Source organism: Leptodactylus fuscus, chromosome 4, assembly GCF_031893055.1.
Source record: "Leptodactylus fuscus isolate aLepFus1 chromosome 4, aLepFus1.hap2, whole genome shotgun sequence".
In the NCBI taxonomy this organism is placed as follows: domain Eukaryota; kingdom Metazoa; phylum Chordata; class Amphibia; order Anura; family Leptodactylidae; genus Leptodactylus; species Leptodactylus fuscus.
The window spans coordinates 30,356,060-30,380,014 of NC_134268.1; the positions used below are offsets into that span (position 1 = coordinate 30,356,060).

General features: G+C 41.6%; 1 protein-coding gene across 41 annotated transcripts in view; it reads right to left on the reverse strand.

Moving 5' to 3' along the window:
- RIMS2 (regulating synaptic membrane exocytosis 2) overlaps positions 1 to 23,955 on the reverse strand; it is a 478,194-nt gene that overhangs the window by 158,157 nt on the left and 296,082 nt on the right. For 26 of the 41 annotated variants that reach the window (XM_075270181.1, XM_075270178.1, XM_075270198.1 and 23 more), the window contains 5 exons: positions 19,519 to 19,649; positions 15,635 to 15,806; positions 9,310 to 9,463; positions 5,487 to 5,513; positions 1,658 to 1,726 (listed from right to left, as the gene is read on the reverse strand). In XM_075270181.1, the coding sequence (XP_075126282.1) occupies positions 1,658 to 1,726; positions 5,487 to 5,513; positions 9,310 to 9,463; positions 15,635 to 15,806; positions 19,519 to 19,649 (553 nt within the window). The remainder of the gene's footprint in view (positions 1 to 1,657; positions 1,727 to 5,486; positions 5,514 to 9,309; positions 9,464 to 15,634; positions 15,807 to 19,518; positions 19,650 to 23,955) is intronic. The other 15 variants (XM_075270180.1, XM_075270210.1, XM_075270196.1 and 12 more) reach the window with 1 other exon arrangement.

Genomic DNA, 23,955 nt, shown 5'->3' on the forward strand with positions numbered 1-23,955 from the left:
TATCAAGACGCCATAAGACTACAGTCACAAGGCCAATGGCCGGAACGCCTGTGAAAAATGGGTAAAAATGAAACACTATCTATATTTTGACGGTTACTGAATGTAGTACAGCAGAGTGACGGACATTTTTTAACTGTTGTGTGAATATAGCTTAAAGAGAGCCTTTCACATCTGGCATTGGCGGTATTATACACCGACAGAAAAACTGACGGAGCGCTGAAGAAAGAGCACTGTCAGTCAGATGGTAAACGCATGGGTCCATAAGATATTGGTTCTGTTAGTTTCGGTAGCGATATCCCTTCCCTACCAGAAGGGCAGGTTTTACTGCTCAGCGTCATTGCTTGACTCAGAGCAATGCCATCATCTTCCATTACACGGCTATGGAAGAGTACCTTTGGGGAGGAGGCGTTCCTCACAATTCAGCGACAACACTGAACTGTAAGGCTCGTCTTTCTGACAGTGGAGGGATATTGGTGCCAAAACTACCACACTGATATCTGTGGCACCCAGCGCATACTGGCAAAGCTGATACTGTCAGCCCTCTAGTGGTATATAATACCGCCGGCGCCAGAGGCTATGAAAGGTCCTCTTTAAATCCCTGACTCATCTTCACCCTTTTCCGTGATCTGTTCCACATTTTTGTTTGATGGATCGCACATCTGCCAATTGTCACATGCCAATTGACTGTCACATTTATTCATCACAAAATAAGTGGTAACAGTCTGCAAAAAATGGCCTAAATCTGCCTTTCTGGCCATCTAAAATCTGAAATGTATAACCGGCTTAACGTGAATCTCTTCCTTAAAAGGAGTCTGTTAGACCTTATAGACTCTCATTAATTTAGGTCTGGGTGTTCACATCAGAATACCCAACACCAGTGCTGAACTATCCTAGACTTCAATTTTTGGCACATGGACCATCCAAGATTTGCTAGAATAAATAAGAGGTGTATTTAGCAATTCATTAGGACTGGTGTATTATACTCATAGTCTGTTGTATAGATGTAGACATAGGTGAAGAGAAGAGACATATTCTGCATTGAGGCTACGGTCTCACGTAGCGTGCTGTAGTAAGAAAGGGCTGCAGGAAAAAAACATGGCGGCGACACATTGCGGTTTTTTCCCGTGGCGCTTTTCACAGAAAGCCCACAGAGTTTTCTTCTGCTTTCATTATACCTAGGGAAACCACCAGCATTTCTGTAGGTATAATTGACATGCTGCTATTTTTAGAAATTGCAGCATTTCCACTGTGAGTATTTATTTGCAATGTGTGGATTAGATGTAATGACTGTAAAACACAGAGGTTTTTGTTGCAGCGTTTCCACCACGTGGCACCCTGGCCACTTTCTACAATTGATGGCCTATTCTTAGGCGATTGAGCAGTGCGGCCTCAGTACCAGTAATCTGTAAGGTCCCGGCTCTATCCTTAGGATAGGCCATCAATTATAGAATATGGATAACCCTGTTTACGAAATTGTTACATTTATTGCAGAACCTTGTCTCACAATGCTCCTTGTGCCTAAGGCAAAGGTCTCCTCTACCTAATCTTATACATGACCTGGTACATATCAAATCTGAAGGGATCAAGCTCCAGCTAAACATCTAGGTCGTTCAGTGCACTTTAAGAAAAGCAGATTACAAAGTTTTAATATTCTTACCTGATACAACCCCGACTCCATCATCGCAGTCATAGTCAGACACTTCACTGTCGCTTATTCTCTTGGATCCTGCAAAGAATGTTCAGTGAACAAAACTTCTTCAGATCTAATTTGCACTTATACCTGGTAAGCCAAGACGTCTCATAGAAAAAGGAACAATTCAGGACTAATAACTACGGCTCGAGGAGATATTAAGGAAAGGGAGTAGGCATGGAGAAGATTAGTAGGGTTGCAGTCAAAACCTGTTATTAGAAGAGACACAATACACAGAAACACCCTGACTGAAAGCAAATGTGTTATGTGGGATCTGTACTAGGCGACTGTATAAGAAGTAAGATACACTCAGAATTTATTACAGGGAGTCTACCATCACCAGAGCTCATCTAGACCACGTATATGCTGTTGTAGGGGCGGTTATTGACATGGTGGATACACTTTTTTTGTATCAAAGTTCAAAACCAATGGGACAGAAATGTAAACCGGCCACGTGACCGATGAATTTGACATCATATGGCCCGTCGCTTCAAAGTGTTGGATCCCCACTGATCTTCAATGAATGACCTATCATAAGCTTGGAAAACCTGTTTAGGTTAAGGACCCATGTAGCATGCTGCGGAAAAGACTGCGGTGAATTGGGCGTTTTTTCCACAGCAATTTCTACAGAATTTTTCTCTGCAGCCCTTCTATTATACCTATACAGAAAAGGACGGCATTTCCAGATGTAGAATTGATATGTTGCGATTGATAAAAATGTTAGAATTTTTAAAATCGCAGCTTTTCAGTTGCAGATTTATTTCTGAAATAGGTGGATGGAATTAGCCAGAATTCCCTTCACTATGCAGGTAATGTAAAATGCAGTCTGTTTTGCCGTGGCGTCTCCGTTGCGGTCAAAACGCTGCATTTTGGAAAAGCAGTTTTTTTTTCTTGCAAATTTTGCTGCATTTTTTTTTTTTTTTTTTGAGCCAAAAGGAAGGAGTAATATATAGGAAGTTCTTAGACTTCTCCCTTCTGCTCAATCCACTCCTGGCTTTGGCTCAAAAAAAACCGCAGCGAAATCTGCAACAAAAAAAGCTGCTTTTCTGCAATGTTGGGCCTCAATCTAAAAGTTGTTTTTCTAGGTAGCAAAAGTACACTAAGGCTGCGGAAACACAGCTTCTTTTGTTGCAGATTTTGTTGTGGTTTTTTGAGCCAAAGCCAAGAATGGCTACAAAAGGAATGAGAAATATATAGGAAGCTTCTTCTATTTCTACCTTCTGCTCAATCCACTCCTGGCTTTGGCTCAAAAAAATGCAGCAAAATCTGCATCAAAAAAAGCTGAGCTTCTGCGAAGTGGGGCCTTAGCCTAAGACACAAAATGGTATGTAAGCAAATCTACTGTACAACAGCATGTTAGTGGTTTAGAAGAGATTTTGGAGATGGCAGACTCCAACCTTTAGGATGAGGGCTCATGCACACTCCCATGATAGAGCCCTCCAAAGCTGGAGTATGTGTTCACCCTGTGAAGTTACACTATATATTATTTACCATAATCCTACCCAGAAATGTAACTGTGCAGTATATACAATATATAGTTAACATTTTTTATAGTTACATTTTTTCCAACAATTGACTTTTTATAACAGCCATAAGGATAAGACTTCAGCTGATGGAACCCTACTAATCTAAAAAATGAGTCCCAGACACGGTATTAGCGGAATAATAGGCATATGGTACGAGTATTTGTATCTACTGGACCTATGGAAACCAGCAAAATGTTCAACTAATAGTGGTCTATCCTCAAAATCAATGGGTGATCAGGAAATCTACAAGAACTACAACTTGTAAGATTTCATCTCTACTTAAATGGAGATGTAACCGTATATAATCTATCATTCGGTCTACAACTTAAAGTGAAACTTTTTGTTCCCATAAATCAATAGTTCAGGTGAAGATTAAACTTTGTAATACACTTTAGTAAAGAAAACTACCTATTTCTACACTTATCGATCAAATCTATACAATGGAGGTCTATGGAGAGGGGAGGAGGGAGTAGAACGGTAGAGCACCTAAAAGCAAATAGACATCCGTGCTATAGAGAGACAGTTCTCTTTCACAACACAGCTGTGTTATCAGGAATTATTACCCAACTTTCCTCTGAAAGATATGGCTCATTTAATGCTGTAAGTGTCTTCATGTCTCTGTCCCCATCCCCTCTCTATAGACTTCATTGTAAACTGATACTGCTTGTGTATGGAGCAGGGACTGAAATGACAAGTAAAGGCAGTAGTACCTGCAAGGATACTGCAAAGTTTATTCCCTTCACCTACTGTATTTACTTATGAAAGGTTTTACGTTTTGCACAGTCTTTAAGGCTGAGGCCCCATGTTGCGGAAAAGCAGCTTTTTTTGTTGCAGATTTTGCAGCGTTTTTTTGAGCCAAACCTAGGAGTGGCTACTAAAGGAATGGAAAATATTAAGGAAGATCTTATACTTCTCCCTTCTCCTCAACCCACTCCTGGCCTTGGCTCATAAATCCCCCCAGCAAAATCTGCAACAAAAAAAGCTGCATTTCCGCAACGTGGGGCCTCAGCCTTAGATGCAGTTTATCAGCTATTTTATTGCTTTTTTTAATTTATTTTTTAGGATAACCCCTTATAAATTGGCCCTAGTGTGTGCACTTGAAAAATGGGAAAAAAATTGTGGGCCTCACTGTGAACAGGGACCAATAGAAGTGCAGTGGAAGGAAAATCTTCTGGATTAGAAATAAAAATTTCTAAAAATTCTATGTTGGCCAAAAAGACTCATGCTAAAGGACCATAGAGTCATATAACACAGGACATTGCCAGGGGATAGCAAAGGAGGCAGGGAAAGAAGGGTAAAAGGGGAAGCCATCGGATACCACTATTTTATTAGCACCCTTCCATATTCATATGTCTTCAGTATTTCCAAGATATTATCTTGTGTCTAAATTTGGTGTACTTTCCCTTTAAATTAACACTCAGCAAAACTGTATTATGACTCAGGGGGTGGAACATTCAAGACCACGATTCTCCATTTAGGCTAGGGCCCCACATAGCACTATTTTACAGTATCTGCAATGTGGAAGGGATAATCCCATCCGCACATTGCAGAAAAATATCCGCAGCGGACATGCTGCGATTTCAAAATGGCCGTGCTTTTGGAAATTGCAGCATGCCAAATATACCTACGGAAACAGCGGCGTTCTCCATATAGGCATAATGGAAGCAGAATGTCCGTAGTAGAAAACTCTGCAGACTTTCTGTGAAAAGCGCTGCGGAAAAATTGAAATGTGCTTTTTCTCTTCGGCTCGCTATGCGGGGGCTTAGCCTTAGGGGGCATTCACACGGAGTAAAGTGGCGCTGATTCTGCAACGATAACTCGACGCAGGGTCAGCGCTGATAAAAAGACTCCTATTGACTTCAATGGGTTCCGTTGAATGCGCAGAACACAGTGAAATCAATAGGAGTCTTTTTTTTATCAGCGCTGAGTCTGCCTCGTGTTATCGTGACAGAATCAGCGCCACTTTACTCCGTGTTATTTCAATGCCTGACATGCCCTACCCCCTCAGACCCTGTACTAGACATAAGTAGCCGATCAGATTTGCTCGGAGTGTTCCTTTAAGATGTATAGTCTAACCTCGTGTCATCACTTAGATCTTTATATTTTCTTAGGCAGTACGTAGGCATCAAGCAAGCAAGGTGGACTATAGGAAGGAAGGAGTTCTGACAATAACATAGAACATATGGACACGGTATGGGTAACGTGCTGCTGTTATACCATACTGTGCATATGAAGACATGCATAATGGATCTCTCGCATGCTGGAGTTACCTGAATTATATGAATATGGGCCTCTATCTGGAAAACAAATATTAATATGAACTGATGTCAAGGGAAGATCAATGTGAAATCAAATATGTAGCATGGAGATAACAGAGGACTAGTCATATTCCACAATACGTGACGGTATAGTAAGCATTGCATTTTGGATATAAAATCATTGCAGTAAATTTGTTTGAGTAATTCCGAAATTTGGTAAGTATCTCCGCTACATATTATAGTTTTCCTGAAAATGGTAAATACAAACAATTGCACTCTATAAAGCATGCAGTCCCATGTAAGTGTGCCCTACGCAGCAGCTCTGCAGAATGTAAGCTTGTTGGCTAGGAACATAAAACATAGACAAAGCTGCTGAACCATTCCCTACCATGTGGCTTCACCTGCAATAATCCAAGAATCGCGTCCATGGTTGTGGTGATGACAGTGCTGGCAGGTTCAGATTAGTCGATCAACACGGTCAATGACAGGGGTCCTAAGGGTATGTAAACATGGCCCTCTACTGTGGCACAGTCAATGAAATAGAAGTGACCCTTGGTCTCCATAGTAAATGTGCTGTCAGTTTACTGTACACTGATACTTCTATAGGATAAGCCAAAAACATCAAGAGAAGTGCCAGTGGTCTAGAAAGCAGTTTTACTATAGGGATCAATGATCTGTTCTGGATAGTGCCTAAGAGCCAGGGCATAGCTGTTGGATGGGGCCCTGGTGCCCAAAAGACCAGAATATAAGAGGGCCCCGGTTTTATAAATGTATTGGACCCTATTGTAGATTTTGCAGGTTGCCTCAGCTCAAAAGCACACACTAGTGAGTACGCACCCCGGACCATAGGCACGAATCTCACTGGATGGTACAAGCAAAACTGATCACTTGTAAGAGACTAGCGATGAGCAGACTAAGTCCGAACACTGCGATTGTATGTAAGACACCTTACACACAGTCATGAATGAAGACCCCCAACCCAGTCCACATTTTGAAGGTTGACAAAAATGTTATATAGATTATTCACCTTTTATACGCAATATTTTCTCCTCTTTGTATTGGTGACCACTAGAGAAACAGAGTCCCTTGGGAGCTGATGGGAAGTTGCGCACCCACTGAAGCCATCGCTCTTTACTAAGGGAGATTGGTTAATTTTATAGTACGAAAACAGAGTGTATGCAACCATTGTCTTTGTTTTAAAGGAGTAGTCCCATCTTAAGGATTAGAATAAGATAGGAGATAACCTGGAGATCAGTGGGGGTCAGACCACCACTGTTACGGAGAATAGGGGCGTTTTGTCCCTTGTTCTGAAGGACAATTGTGCACTGCTCCATTCAATTCAATGGAAGCACCATAGATAGCAGAAGAGCGGTTCCCACTAAAAATGGATGAACCAGTGCACGTCCATCTAGACCATAACTCTATTCAGAACGGGGGACCAAACCATTATCTTCCTGATCAGTTGGGTGTCAGTAGTTGGACCCTATGGATAGCGGATAAATTCTTAAGATGGGAATACCTACATGGGAGAAATATAAGATGTAAATATAGTATTGAATATAATATTCCCTTTATGTCAACGTTCAAAATGTCATATCAGCCTATAAAGTAAAGGAACACCTTAAGGACCCATTCACACTGGATAATAGTGGTATACCAGATGAGCTAGAATATTCCAATAACATCCCAGTATGACCGGGCCCCAAAGCTGTGATTATTCAATATACTCATGTTAAGAAACATGTGCATGAAGGTATGACACAGACATGATATTCATAGTCCCACGTGCGTACAAGTGAGTCAGGATTTCATTAGTGATTCAGCCATTTTCACAGGATGGTGACATTTGCAGGCAGGGAGTGATATACGATGGTTTGGGATTCAGATGATCACCATCTGTCCTTATTTTCTTAAGTCGATTTTTCTTAAGTTTGTCATGTACAGTAAATTGCGCTGAATTTCAGTTTCATAGAATATTCTAATCTATAAACCTGTAATGAAAAGTTCTGTGTACAAGTCCTGATGTTGTGTCCAGGGTCAGAGCCACCGTCCATGATGTATTACTTGGCATCTACCACCACATCAGCCCTGCTTATTCCCTATCCTGCTGCGGTTGGACAAGATTGGAAATGGCTCTCCCGACCTGTATGGGAGCTTCCAGATTTTCCCCCATGGCAGGAGAACAGTCACTGCCAGACATGTCTTTCTTCCCCCTTCCTGAGCTGAACACAAATGTTTAAAGGACTGTTAGACAAAACAGCATTCAGCTTAAAGGGACATTCTGGTAACACAAAATCTAAAGGCTAATATTCTGATTGGTGAGGGCCCGACCACTAGGACCCCCATGATCACGAGAATTGAGCCAGGTTTGAATGGAGTGGCAGATCGGACAGCTCCATACATTTCAATGGGGCCACTGAAAATGCAAAATATTGTGTTTTGGCAATCTCCGGTGGTCACATTGAAATGAATGGAGCAGTGTGCACGACCCGATCTGCCACTCCATTCAGCACTGGGGTGCAAAGAACATCAATTCTTGTGATTCGTGGGGGTCCCGCCCCTTTAAATCCGTCTGTAATGTATTTAAACTACCTTTTTCTTACAATAAAATTAGAATTCACTTGGTACACCATCAGCTGTGCGTGTGACTTCTCCAGGCCTGCGATCTAATCTCTAATTAGGACCTCTACAACATACGGAGGGATCCATTGATGTCCCTATCAACTGTAAATAGGCAGAGGTACTAGGCAATGAATCTGTAAAATGCCAAGTAACACTTCAGGAGCAGAGCGGGACCCCTTGAAATCCAGGTACAACCATGATATCCTATTTTTAGGTGTCATTGATAAGTTATATATGCAGTTAAACCAATTGTCCGGGTTTGGTTAAAAAAAAGAATCCCCTGGATGGGGAGGGGTTAAAATAAGAAATGGATCGTTACTCACCTTCCGAATCCCCCACCGTCCCCCCCTGCTGCCCACCGGGGGATTCAGAAGCTGAGTAATGCTTTGTTTCTTAACTTAACCCCCTCAACTGCCAGGGAACTGATTTTTAGTTGAATCTGCAAAACCCCTTTAAAGGATTTTTCTAGGGACTGATCCACCAATCACCTTAAGAATCACAAAGTCTGCCATTGTAATACTAAAAGTATCACGCCTAGTCACTTGGTCCAGTCAAGTAGGCTTCTGTTCTCAATGGGGAGAGAAAGTCTCCTGTGACCCGCTGACAAAAAAAAAAAAGATTGGTCATATTGAAATCCAACATGTCTAACCTTTCTTTTATCCTGTCTTCAGGGTATGGGCAACTTGGGTCACTGACATTGGCTGGTTCATCTAAAGCTAATTTCAATCTGTCTGGGGCAGGGTCTGTCTGAAATCATGGATGAAAAAGTCCTGGATTCCAAACTTTTTTGGTCCAATGATGTCAGAGAAACGATGTCCGTCATTATCCATCTCTATTACTTAATCGATTCCTCTATTCCTGCGAAGGACCAGAACAATGGACTGAAAGAGGCAGGTATGGTTGCACCCTAACGTGGATAGCCACCTTAAGATAAGAGCTGAGAAGACCCCATAGACGTTAGCTTGTTGGCCAGGTTCACACAACATTGATGTAATGTGTACGGTCAGCTTTAATGTTGAGTCCCAGACTAGGATAAGCTCCTCTAATACCTACTGATTCTAATTTCCTTCTAATGTTACTTCATTATTTCAGTTCAGAATTAGTAATAAGGTAATTAACATATGAAAGAAAGGCTGGAGATCGGTATCAGGAATCAATGTGGAGGATGGGTCTCTAGGTAGCGCTCATGCACTGACTACCGGTGAAGACCTACTTTGCAATCTTCTAGTTGGGCTTTCGCCGTGCATCTGCCTCCGTTGCATAAATGGGGACGGGTGGGGAAGTGGCAATGAGGACACATCATGCGTCTGAAGCTTGTACCAATGTGGCTCATCATCTAAAAGTGCAGTTTCTAATTCAATAAGAATCTGTGGGAATGGAAAAGAAGTAGTCAGTATCAAGAATGTGGACAAGAAAACAACAAGGTCATTAATATCAGCAATTATCAATTATCTATCTATGGAACGTTTCCACTAAGATCAAAACATCAACAGTCTAAGGTTCTCTCAGGTTTGGCTAATAACCCTCATCATACTTCATCCTGTCTGATAGTCACCAATAGGTGGCACTAGAGAGACAGCTTTCTTCCTTCTGATGGTGAGCTTATTTGCATACTTTTTTCCCAGGAGGCCTTGCCTGCAAGAACTGCTACACCAGCTGGATCTCCATAAGGCAAGGTTCACATCTGCACTGGAGTGTCCGTACGAGACTCTGCAGTAGATTCTGCTTAAATTTGGTGGAGAGAAAAGTTCTGCAAGGAGGACTCTTCTCTCCACTGGTATAAAAACATCGGAAACCGGGTGGACCCCATTATAGTCCATGGAGTCCACGGGTTTCCTCAGGTAACGGCTTTTTAAGCGGACAGGATTTCTGTCTGTAGGTTCCCTATGTGGCCCCAAAGGACGGAAACCCTCATCGCTAGTGTGAACCTAGGGTAAGAAACAGTACCCAGAGACTCTATGGTATGATCCAAACAGCAGCATGCTGGGAGTTGTGGTTTACCAACAGATCCACACGTTGGGGACCAATTTGATACAAAATATTTTTGAACCTTATCAGCTTCCATAAATTTTCATTGGAAAAACAGGATGACAACCATTAAATGGGTTGTGTATGGTGTTTGCAGGTTTGGCAATTTAGAGGACTTGTCTGAATCTTCTCTGACAGCCCGTAGTGCTTAAAGAGGACTTGTCATGTCCTCGCGCACATGTGCTTTTATATACCTCTAGAACGTCAACAGTGTGCTGAATTCAGGTGAAGAACCGCTCGGTGTCATGGCTGGGCTTTAAGGAAAGCCCCTCTGACAGTACAGCACTATGGAGTCTACTGTCAGAGCTACAGTAATGGCACCGATAGCTCTCCACCAGGGCACATGAATTCAGCGCACTGTCGACTTTCTAGCGGTATATAAAACCACATGTGCCCGAGGACATGAAAGGTCCTCTTTAAAGTGTAACTAAACTTAGGAACAACTTTTGATTTTCTGGCAGTATTTGTGTCATTAATACATTTTTGTAATATACGGTATTAACTAATGTAGTCTCCTTTCTGTGAAATCCTGCATTTCTTTCTTTCCCTTGTTTCTCTACAGAGAGCTGTTCCTGCTTTTTGCTGTGTATGGTGTACGGGCTGGTGTGTAATGCAGGGAATATAAGGGGAGGGTCACGTCATACAGTTATATCTCAGGCACTGTAAAATGTAAAAACTGGCTTTTGGTGTCATATAAAAGAGGAGATTCTCTTCTTGTATACAGTCAGGATTTGAATATTTATATGCTGCTGTATATAAATATCTCAATCCCGTTTATATCTTTAACCAGTAATATCTCTAGAAATAGTGCAGGTAGAACTTAGAACCTCAATGTCACATGAAAGCGTAGAATCTCCTGCTTTCATATGACACCAGAAGTAAGTTTCCATATTTACCAGAGATATAACTGTATGAAGTGACCCTTCTCCACCTGCATTTCACACAAGCCTGTGCACCATACAAAGTAAGGACCTTGGACAGCTCACGATAGAGAAGTAAGGGAAATACCGTATATACTCGAGTATAAGCCGACTCGAATATAAGCCGAGGCCCATAATTTTACCACAAAAAACTGGGAAAACTTATTGACTCGAGTATAAGCCGAGGGGGGGAAATGCAGCAGCTACTGGAAAATTTCAAAAATTAAAATGGTCTGAGTTTTTGGGTGCAGTAGATGCTGGGGAAGGGGAGGGGGTGTTTTGGTTGTCTGCCTGCCCCTTCCCTGAGCTTGAGGGCTGAGTTTTTTTTCCCCCCACTTGGAATTCAGTCTGGCTGAATATAGGGTATCTGCAGTGCTCCTATTAACCCCTTCCTGACAGAACAGGAGCACTGCAGATACCCTATATTCAGTAGACCGGGCACTTTCAGACACAGGGATACCTAACGTGTTTGTTTCACAGTCATTTTCTTCTTTTATATGTATTCTAGGGAAAGGAGGGATTTAGAACTTTTATTTACTTTATTTGTTTAAAGCTTTTTTTTTCTTTTTTCACTATTTTATGGGAGATTCTATACATTACTATTGCGGCTGGTCATAGATCCCCCCCCCCCCAAAAAAAAAAAGAAATTTTTTTTTTTTTTTTTTTTTTTTTTTTGCTTGACTCGAGTATAAGACGAGGGGGGCTTTTTCAGCACAAAAACAGTGCTGAAAAATTCGGCTTATACTCGAGTATATAAAGTGATTCAGGATTTCACAGAAAGGAGCCACAATGTATTAATAAAGTATATTACAAAATGTATTAGGGAAATAAAAGTTGTTCTAAAATTTGATGGAGATAGAGTTGAGGTTTACGTTTACCGTTGGGGGTTGTTACTTTTTTTTTGGATAGAAAGCGTTTTTCCAATAAGGAAAGTAACACACAATACTGCTCTAAACTTGAGAATTATAACATTTTTGGCAATGATTAAGCCGATTCCAGACATTTGATTACTATCTCCTATAGACCATGTACTTTCTAATACATTAATCTAACTTTTCTGTAATTTGATGACACTTTTTTCTTCTGAATCTCTAGAAGAAGTCTCTTTCACTCTTGTTAGAGCTCATCAGACAAGGATAGGCTCACATCAGTAAAATCCAGTCCTGTTCCCACTGTAACTCCTACTCTTTGGTATACAGGAGTTCTGATATTCTACACATCAGTCATTCCTTCATGGCGTATGGCGTAGGCCTTGTCACAATACCAGTAATGACCTGTGTCAGGTACATCATTATATGTCTGCTTGGAGGAACTTCACGACTCTGCTGTCAATCACCGAGAGGAATCTGATTTTCTGTCTACCTCCATCTGCTGCATGTCAGTAAACTGTCTAACATGATGTAAATCTGAGATGCAAATTTATTTATTTTTTGGGGAGAATAACAACTGAAAACTGAGCAACATGGGAAAAAGTACAAGGTAATGTGTGTCAAAGGATAAAACCATAGAATTGTTATTCATACAGTTGACCCGGGTCTTCTTCAAGGAGCAAACATTGAAAGATTACATTCTCTAGGAGGCCATGCTCCAAGTTTCTCCAGACAATTTACACAAGCATGTACTTTGACAGAATTCTAGCTGTAAAGTAACTTCAATAGAGCTTTCTTTAGCGATTGTTCAGTTCACAATACACATTTCATGAAATGTATCGTGCACGGATAGAATTCCTCTGGAGTGATCGCTCCTCTTCATTTCTGTATACCAGTCACAGGCATCTCCGACTAAGCTATACTCATTGGGGCAGCTTTAGGAAGACTGGCGTTCTTTACACCAGACTTCAATGTCCCGTTGCCTGCCCCCTCTTTGGCAGAGTACCACTGGCAACGTAGATTTTAAATAGTCACAAATGTCAAAATAAAATGTGACTTTTTATGGCTTTTAAGCCAGAAAACGGGTATCCAAGGATAATAAATGTGCCCCACTGTGCTTTGGTAGTTGGAGTTATGGTAATTCCCTCTGCTCTGGGCTGGCCTATCGAAAGGCATATGGGAGTGAATCAAACTACCCTATGCACAATCATGGATGGACCGGTCCAGAGAAGGGGGAGTGTCTTAGACTATCCTATGCACACTCATGGATGGAACAGTCCAGAGCAGGGGGGAATGTCTTAGACTATCCTATGCACACTCATGGATGGAACAGTCCAGAGCAGGGGGGAATGTCTTAGACTATCCTATGCACACTCATGGATGGAACAGTCCAGAGCAGGGGAAGTGTTTCAGACTGCTCTAAGCACACACATGGATGGACCCATCCAGAGTAGGGGGAGTGTCTTAGAATACCAAAGCCCAATGCACAGAAAATAGTCTGAGAAGCTGGTGGCTGTTTTTCAGAATTAAAGAGGGGACAGATAATAATGTAAGAGGAACCGTGCCATAAAAATATGAGAACACCAGGTAATTTTAACTATGCATTATGAATTTACGGTGAATTATTTTTTTTATTGTGGACGAGAGTATTACTTTAAATAACGATAAAATGTAAAAATATATAAATCTGGGGAAAATCCACAAAAATTAAGCCTTTTCGACTTGATTTATGAAAAATATGCCTTGGAATATTAAAACTGATTGATCACCCTCCTCTAATTTAAAAAGTACTTTTTAAGAGCTCCAACACCATGCGCCTTTCTTCAGGCAACACTCCGCTGATTTCGGCACAGTTGGATTTTTTTTCTGTAGCCCTCACCATTCCTGAGCAATCAATACGCTAATTAGGATCTCTAGTGTCAGGTGGGCGGTCCTGTCTGACTGCTCCAAGCTCCAGATTGTGTGCTGAAACTAACTGCATCAATTTTTCAGAAACCGTGTGGGTTACAGAACAAATTCCAACTGCACTGGAATCTGTGGAATGGGATCTATCTATCTATCTGTATCTACATGCATACATATTAATGTATGTCAATTGTGTCAAGGCCGAGGGAGTGCTCCCCTGATGAACACACCAGCCTTACAAATTATGTGTGATGACTTTTATTAGCCAAATATCACAATATTTTATGCCATTCATACTAATAGAATAGCACACCTATCCCCAGACTATTCTACCCTTACAACATAGTCCAAAACACAGACCCACTTTAAAATTCTGCAGTTATCTAGTTATTGTCTGTGTCTAATAGTCTTTCTTCTCCCAAGAATATACTACATTATCTAAAGATCTGTGTATTTGCCTTGCTATTATACCACTGTACTATCCTAGAGATATTCTACCCTTCCAGGAAGACTTAACTCCATACATCCGCCAATCACCCGAGCATGCCTAACATATGGGATAAACAGTTACGTGTTACAAGCAGGTGTAGTAACAACTGACTGTAGGCGGGGGGCAGATTCTAAGAACCCGAGATTCCAAAAACTCTAAAAATAACTTGTGCCATACTGGTTACAATTGTGGGTTTAGGCTCTTTCATGCAATGTTCTGTATACCCCCTGTCATTACCAGGTGACGTTATTTAGATTGTTGGTGATATAGATGGGAGAAAAAAAACATGTTATTAAAACGTACTAAGAATGCCTAAAAATATCACAAATAGGAACACAACCCAATTACCGTGGAGGTTGGGCACATTAGGCACAGGCACACATTGTGACTTTGGGAATTCAGCCATGACTTAAGTGAATGGGAAGTTAATTAAAGATTGTGCAGGTTCTATACGATGCCGCAGGCTCACGTATCTATGGCTGCCGACCTATGAATCTGCTGGTTTGTCTTTTCTTATCTGTTGTCCCATCTACTTCCATTTCCAATAACTTTGATGCCAAAGCGTGTTGAGAAATGGAAGCCATGACGGATCTCGTTGATTTTCAATAGAATTTTGATTCTCTCGAAAATGTCTTCAAATTATTCATCACTTGTCAGAGACAGATGATGTTTATGATGGACAGGAAAATGTTGCGCGTAATGTTTTCTTGTCTGTGGCGAATGACGTCTGTCATCCAATCCATCACCCCATCCAATTTTTTTTTTAACATGAAACTCAGTTGCAGTGGATCGAACCGTCGGACGTCACGGACAACATCTATTTTTTTCCATTCATCATCCCATTGATTTCAATGTAAAAATGATGGATGGGTCATCTGATGTTGTTCTGTGGTGAGATGTGTGCTCAGATCACTCAGCTATATAAGGCTGTGTATGTTGGAGAGGGGGGAAGCGATGACAGACTACTCTCATGTAGGAGAATATTTGGGGAAATCGCACAGGATAGCAATTTTTTTTTAAAAAAATCCACTTTTGTCAATAGTTATTTCACCAAGGGATCAGTAGGGAAGATTGTAGGAAGATTCCGAGAAATTGCATAGATCAGAAGAGAGTCAAGCAATGTCTACAGCATGTAAAGGGGCTGTCCAGGATTAGGAAAAATGTAGTATTGCACATCAGCGCCATTTACTGGAATAAAAACACAACCAATGGACGGTTGTAGCCATGTTTTTGGATGAGCGCAGCAATGTCTTCTAAACCTGGACAACCCCTCTATATCTTATATCTATACCTTACTATGAAAGGTTTAATGGATTGTCATCCTACCTCTCCTAAGAATTCACTTTCTTCCTCTCGAACTCTGGCTTGATCCCAAAGTGTGATCTCCAACATTCGTTCTCTAAACTCTCGTCGGGGAACCGGAGAGTAAATGAACGTTTGGTTCCATTTGGGTTCTAATGTTTTCTTCACAGTCTTTGTTCTTCTTTTGTTCTTATCACTGTAACAGGAAAAAGTTCCAAAACGTCACCGAGTTATCACGATACAGAGGAGACTCCTAACTCTGCTAAGGCTTCTGCTTTCTGTGTGTGGAGATGATTAGAGGTTACTTTTATTTTAATTTTTTTCTCTAGTTGTCGCTACATCATTCCTGCAAGGTACGCTATGTCAGGATGTCGCTACAACAACTTCCTGTGTAGGTGACCACTATGTTGGAGCATGAACTCAAGGAGTCAGGAAATTCTTAAGAAAATATCACTCATAGACTTTGACACATAGACTTGTTTTAGGTACCTTTGATACAAATTAAGGATAAAAGAGTAGACACTAGGGTTGAGCGATCGGGATCTGGAAAGATCAGATCCCGATCGGTGATCGAGCAAATTTCATGATCGCGATTGGCTGGAAAATGATCGAAAATCGGATTTTAAAAACGATCCTGAAATCTCAAGATCGGCTCAACCCTAGCAGACACAAGTCGTATTGTATATTTGGTGCTATCCGTGTACTTTAACGATGAGGGTGAGAGGGAGGGTCAGAAACTACATTCAATAATAAAAAGAAAGCCAAAAATCACAACTTGAGAAAAAAATCATGAAATGTTAGTATTTCTAGATATTATAGAATATCATTGGACAGACCGGTAATCCAAATTGTCCCTATAAAAGAGATAAGGATTTCTCTATAATACTGTCAGTATGGATGTCATATTGGAACCAGCGCTTATGGGTATAACTGAGGGCTACCAAGGCAGGCCGCACAGATGGAGGATGAAAGCCACATGTGGACTTCGAGGGAAATGTAGGTTTGACGTTGTGTGGCTTACAAAAACTTAAAATTTCTCTATGGCTTTCTAACTTGAATCCGTTGTGTGTGAGGGTATCCAGAGGCCACAAGCAGACACTAATACTATAAATGGCACATGGATTAGGGTAGAGGAGTTTCACCAACTCTAACACTTTTCATCATTTAATAGTCATTGCTCCATTGATTTTGACACAGTTGCAGATTCTTCCCTAATGCCTTCCATTCCCAAGCAGTCATTTCTGTCAGTTTCTACTCTACTGATTCTGGCACTGCTGAATTTTATTCTCTAGCCCCCACCGTTCCTGAGCAATGATTTCTATTAGTTTTAGTACAATTATGCTTTCTGCTGTCAGGTGGGCGGACCCTGTCTGTTTGCTCCAGCCTAAGACCACCCACTTGACAGTAGAGAGCATAACTATGCTGGACGTAACAGAAATGATTGCTCAGGAACGGTGGGGGCTAGAGAATAAAATCCAGCAGTGCCAGAATCAGTAGAGTAGTGCCTATAGAAGGAGGTGGTGAAAGGTCCTCCATAACTTATACAGGTACAGAGATAGAAACAAAACAAGCCATGTCTTAAGAGTGTCGGACAATGAGAACCGCATCAATCCCAAGAAAAACAAAGAAGCCAGACTATCTATTACTACCCAAATGTCAGCTCTTTTTGCACCTCCAATTTACATCAATGTATTCTCAAAAACAGGGAACCAAGCACCCTTAAGATTGCTTCCACTGATCATATTTAGATGGTGCTTCCGGTGAGGACCCCTTTAAGATTACAAAATGATCGAGACCTGTGATTTTGGTTTATATTGTAGTTAACTGTGTTTTTATGTCTTCCTCGCTGACCCCCCGCTTGCACGAAGAACACTAGTAATACCAGGATTTCATTAGAAGTATCGACATATTTTACTTATTAGGAGATAGGAATCTGCACTTGGCAGATGTTACATGAGAATCCTCTAATGAGAGCTGTGTAAATTTATATTGGTTATCTGCAATTAAAATACCTTAATGACCTTCAATAGGAGATATGAAACCTAATTAAAAGTTAGCTGGTATTTGAGAATATCCCCTTCATTAAGAACAGGCTAATGAAATTCTGCCTGAAAGTGCCAAAACCAATAAACTCTCGGCTTTGGGTGCGGAGGGAGTCTACAAGGGGGCTATTCACAGATACGTGGAAATTCTGAAATAGGTCACGGGGACCAATCAGAAAACGCTCTTTGAAAAAAAATAAAAAAATAAAAAATATTGCAACTTAATTATTGGAACTTCTTTTGATAAAAATATTTGCAATCTGCTTATAACCTGTATAGAGGGATAGAGTGGGTATAACGTATTGGGCACCCATGTTATCTTTGTAAATACCTTCTATCTGCACTTTTCTTAAGGGGTTGCCCATTTGCGACAAACCATTTTCATTATAAGGGTCCCCAATTGCAGAAAATCTCAATACTAGGACCCCTAGAGATCTACAGATGTGTCCATGCTCCATTTCTAGTTTGGTTAAGGATTGCAATTTGTAATGAAGCAAATTCGTTTGGTAGAAATCTGGGTTTTCTTCAGTATGCAAATGAGTTCTCTCGCAGCACTGGGGGCGGTCTCCATTTTCTTGTGGCCGCTTACACAGTAAGCTGGTGTAAGCGGCCATTTTCTTGTGGCGTGAGCATGCACAGTTGGCTCTGCCTGAGGCCCGATGGTGGAGTTGACTGCGCATGCATCTAGAAGATTCAAACCCAGGACAGAAGAAGACACAGGGAAAGGCCATTCCAGAAGAAGATGGAGGCGTCGCTGGAGAGTTCTCTCGCAGCATTGGGGACGTCCCCAGTGCTGTTTGAGCATTGAGGACCGCCCCCAGTGCTGTCAGAGAACTCATTTGCATACCGAAGAAAACCCAGATTTCTACTGAACGGCGGCGCGGAGAAAACATCTAAAGGTAGGAGAAGAAAAGCCTTTCTTAAGGCTTTTAGTCAGAAAAAAAGGGTATCCAATGATAGGATCCCTTTAAGTTGTGATATACATATCTGAATATGTTCAGCCAAGAGAATGGCCAAGGAAGGGTACATTTTAACGTGTGGAGAAACCATCAGCAATGGGTCAAATCGCCTGAAGCGCCACCACACGCACTGTCTAAAATTGCAGACAGAAAGGATAGAATGGATACATCTTTATTTTTTAATTCATTCTTTGTTCCTACGATGAGCAAAAGAATGGATGAAACAATGCAGATGTGATCGTCCTGTTACACAGATCCCTTTGTATTGCCGCGTGTATTAGGCATAGATACACTATGTCCTCCAGAGAGGGAGAACTGTTGTATATGACTAATAGATACCAGACACAGCCCATGCACAAGGGTGAAGTTGCGTCTGGAATTTAGTCAATTCCATCCTTCTAATGCATATTTTATTTGCCAACTTTCTCCAGATTGTCCAAAAGACCTCTGGGATGAGTTGACAAGTCTCCAAGGAGCGGGAGAGGTCTCCCATATACTGATGCTGCTGATACTGGATACAGCCCCAGCACTGAAATGCAGATATAGGGGATTGCGTGATATGATGTGAAGGGGAAATGACTAGTGTTGAGCGAATAGTACTTTTGCATACCTTGCTCCCATAGGAATGCGTTTTAGCAGCCTCCGGTGGCGCTTAACCCCTTGGTGTTCGGCTGCTTACATGCATTCCTATGGGAGCGAGGTATTCGACGAATAGTTTCGAATACTATTCACTCATCTCTAGAAATGACCATAAAGCAGCTGTAGTCTATGGGAAAAGGAGTCTATTATATGGTCTACACCTTGTATTGTATAATGGACTCTACAAATATTGTCAAGCGAGTTCCAGTATCATACAAGCCCCTTAATATAGTATATACTGTAGAACCATAAATGCCTCATTACTTACCTTCGATCTGGAAGAAAATAAATTTTAACATAAGGGTTTCTTGGTCTCCCATCTTCTCTCGATGGCAGGTCCTTAGCTCCTAATATAGTGACAATCAATTGGTGACCAACTTTGTCGTACCAGAGTTTTATCTGTAGAAGAGAAATGACAAATGTCTTTCATAGGGAAACACCAAATATATCAAAGGAGCTGACCTGATACATAGAAAAAAAATCACAACGAAATCCAATGATTCATGCGGAATGATGAAGCACGACGAATGTAGGCCGATTCAATACCAGGGTAGCCATCTATGCTATTACGTAGGATATAGTAATGGTCTTCTTCAAGAAACCCAAAATTACTAAGAACTACAACTCCCAGCATGTGTCCTCGCTGTGTGGATAAAAGAGTGGGACATACCAAAAGATAGCATGAAGTATAGAAGTAGATTACGTAGAGATTCATGCTAACTATACAATGATCTCATTTAGCGCAGGAGGACGTCAGTAAGTAGGTGGTAGAAATACGGATTTTTCATAGATGTAGAGAACTTAAAAATTTGTCCAAGACTCAATACTGGGCTTTCCTTGGGAGAGATCATCAATATCAGATCAGTAGGTTTCTGACACCCAGCACTCCCACCAACCAGCTGCTGCTGCCATCAGGACTACACAGTGTACAGAGCCATGTACACTGCGATGAGGCCATGTTGGGGTACAGCTCCCATTCAAATGAATAGACAATAACTTTCAATAGTGTGGCATGGCGGGTCTGTGTTCAACCCCATAAGCTATAGTTGAATGATCGACCCCTCCAATCTGATGTTGATGGCCGATGCTAAGGATAGACCATCAATATCAAATCCTAGACCGCCACTTTGCAGACAGACTGCAGTTCCAATCTATTTTCTCTGATCTTTATATTGTCCTTTCCATATGCATCCTTGCCCTCCTTTACATTATGCCTCCCGCAAAATCAACACAATCTACAACACTAAATCCATGCTGCTCCTTCTCCCGTATCCTTCTTCTTTATGAGCTCCTACTTCTCCATTTTCATGTTAAGTTCATCTGTTGATAGAGTTGGAAGTGTCATCTTTAGGCATCATGTAAAGAATAGAAGGCTGTACAGGCCACGAGGAGTCCCTGAAGTTCTGTAATTCGGAGCCAGTGGTGCTCCTTGTGCCGTTGTATGGAGCTCAGTGTGGTTACACATTATGGAGCATGCGATGTATATATACAGATATAAAGTAGAGCTCCATAGAAACGTATAGGTGTCCTAATAGCAGCACAGTGTCATTCAAGCAGTAACATGTCCTTGTGCAAGAAACCTTACACCGGACCGTGATCTTTTGCTGTCTCACTGCATTAAAGGAGCTCACCTAAAGCTGTTAAGGTTTTGTCTGTCAATAAACTTGTTGACTGTTTCCGCTAACAACTCAATAATCTGTTTCACATCTTAACTTGCCAGACATCTGTGATTGTAACATGGGAAGGTAGTGGTTAGAACTAATTTTGCGAGAAGTATAAGATTTTAGAGAGGGACCAGAGGATTGCAAATTTCTTTTACATTGCATTTGCTATCTAGCGCACAGTCCTGCATGTACAAAAATTAAAAAAGCTTTATACTTAACAAATCCTAGGTGTCCCTGAGCCAGCGATCTTCTTGCATTGAATGGCGTTACTACTATCAGGCATCAGCACAGTCTCAGGAGGCGATACCAATCTACCAGTAAGCTAACTGCACCCTGACGGCAATAGCATCACCATTTATGTTGTAGCTACTCGACCTCTGATATAGGTTTTCCTTCACTCGGATTTTGGTTGATAGGAGCTAATGTGCATATGGGGCATTGCCCTAAGTTAGTCTTCATACATTGCTTCTCTTCGGTAAGTGCCAGTACCACTCACATTCAGCTCTGTACTAATGAAGGGCAAGAACCTTGACGCTGAGAGCCGCCTACAGAGACCTCATGGAGTGATGGGACATTTGCACGCACTTCCCTTACACACCTCTGTCTGGTTAGGCCATTAAAATAAATTCTTATAGCTCCAGTTAGATGTCCATCAGCACAGTGCACATCTACATATTTACTATCTTTTATCATGTTCATGTCACTTTTGGGAGGAGTACTTGTGTGCTCCAATAAGTTTCCTCCTTCCCTGCACCTTTCTAGTTCTGTGGTGGAGTTTGCAGACTTGGCTCCTTGGTGACTACTGGGACATCCCAGGCGGATATCTGGAGCAGGACATTCCCTGACTCTTACGCTAAGGCCCCATGGGTTGGAAACACAGCGGTTTAGCGCTGCGGGAACAACCGTGGCGTGAATGCATTGCGGTTCTTCCCGCAGCGTTTTGATCAGAAAGTTCATTGAGTTTTCCTCTGCGGACTTTCTGTTACAATTATATCTATGGGGAAGCCACCGGTGTTTCCGTAGATATAATTGACATGCTGCAATTTTCAAAACCACAACGGTTTTGGAAATCACAGCGTGTCAGCGCTGCAATTTTTTCTGCAAAGTGGGGATGGGATTCACATGAATCCATCCACTTTGCACGGGCAAATTGCAGTGTTTCCGGCCCGTGGGGCCCCAGCCTTATAGGGCCTACTGGCTTGAAGGTATGGGGAATGGCTTGTACGAGCCTCTCTTTTAAGAAATGACCTGTGATAGATCATATCCTTGTGCACTTTCTTGTGTAGGACCACTACACCGTTCATGGGTGAGGGAGAGCAAGATTTAGGGCTTTCACAGAACAGAAAGCTGTCTACATACGGGCTAATCTGCAAAATTTTTTTGCCATGGAGCCCTCACTGATCTTCTAAAAGTTGCCTGATTCCCTTTGATGTTAGCCTGTACACCCCCCGTTAAGGCTTCATCCAGGGTGCAGTTTTAGTCTGCAAACCTAGCCCTGTCTATAAATACTCTGGGGCCGTGTGCTTTTATGCACAGCGCTTGCAAATGCGTTTGGTATTCCGTTAGGAGGGGTCCCCATGCGGACTCCCCCGAACGGTATACAAACGCAGATGTGAACGAGGGGTATCTTGTTGCCATCCAAGGCCCAGGGTCCTTTCTGCTCACCCCTAGATGCACCATGTGCTTAAATGTTAGGAAAAAACACAACTTCAATTCCAGAGTCACTATAACAGCAATTCCCTAATACCGAAATCAATGCAGAGGAACGCACACAAACTAACAGCAGAACTAATGTGTCCTCTGCGACTATGACATTGTAGATAACACAACATGGCGGCTTTTTTTTTTTCCCTAACTGATTCCCCAGCCCTGTACAACATATCCCATATTCCTCGTGAAATCAGAACGTCTTCTCTAATTACAATGTAGAGATCAAGAATGTACTAAATAAGCACAACATCCATATCTGGGGCAGCGCTGAGCATTACTTACTAATTATGGCCTGTATCCGTACAATTAGATAATACTGAGTGGGAAGAAGCCAGATTTCTGCTTAATTATATTTTGTACAATCTTAAGACATTTTTTTTTTGATGCAAATAGATTATTTAACACTTATGAGAGTGCCAATTACAATTGTAGTAACATCATCTGCAAGGAAACATATGGGCCGGCATTAAAGGGGAATACACAGCGGCAACCTATTCTTTGGATAGACTGCACATTTTGCACATTTAAGAATTTTAAGTTATTTTGCAAAAAAAAAATTTTTTTTTTCATTTCAGTAAACTTCTGAAAATGTAGTTATTGTTGTATAATGAACTTTGATTAAACCTCATACATTTAGGGAGGTGCACACCTGCGCCCGGTCTCCGCTTTGCAGGTTTCTGTCTTCTGCTCGAGAACCTGGACAGGAGACGGAAACTGGCAGTCAGTTTTCAAACCCATTCACTTGAATTGGTTTGCAGAGTGTCCGCATGTGAGTGTCTTCTGGTCTCTGCGGCGAAACCGTTCTTTTTAACCAGACACAAAGTCGGACATGCAGGACTTTGTGATCAGTTAAAAAAAATGATTTCGCTGCGGAGACCAGAAGACGCTCCCCGGTGGACACTTTGCAAACCAATTCAAGTGAATGGGTTTGAAAACTGACTGTCGGGTTTCCGTCTCCGGTCCAGTTTCTCAGGCAGAAGACGGAAACCTGCAAAGTGGAGACCAGGCGCTGGTGTGAACCCGTCCTTAGCCTTACATGTGAACAGAGAAGAAAGATTGTAATTCAAGCTAAATAAAGCAAAGTGTAAGTTACCAAGACTATTATATAGTGTAAAGTCATACTCAAAAGTGCAATTGTACATTTTAATGGGGCATTAAATTTAAAAAAGGAGAAAGAAACAAAAACATAACTTACCTATTTATCAATCTACAAAACTAAAACAAATGTGATATTTGATAAGGGAGTCTGTCACCAGAACCCAGGGAATCCTCCCAGCCCCGCAGATGGATAGTGAGGGTCACCTGAATCTCATGGTCTTTTCCCTTTGTGA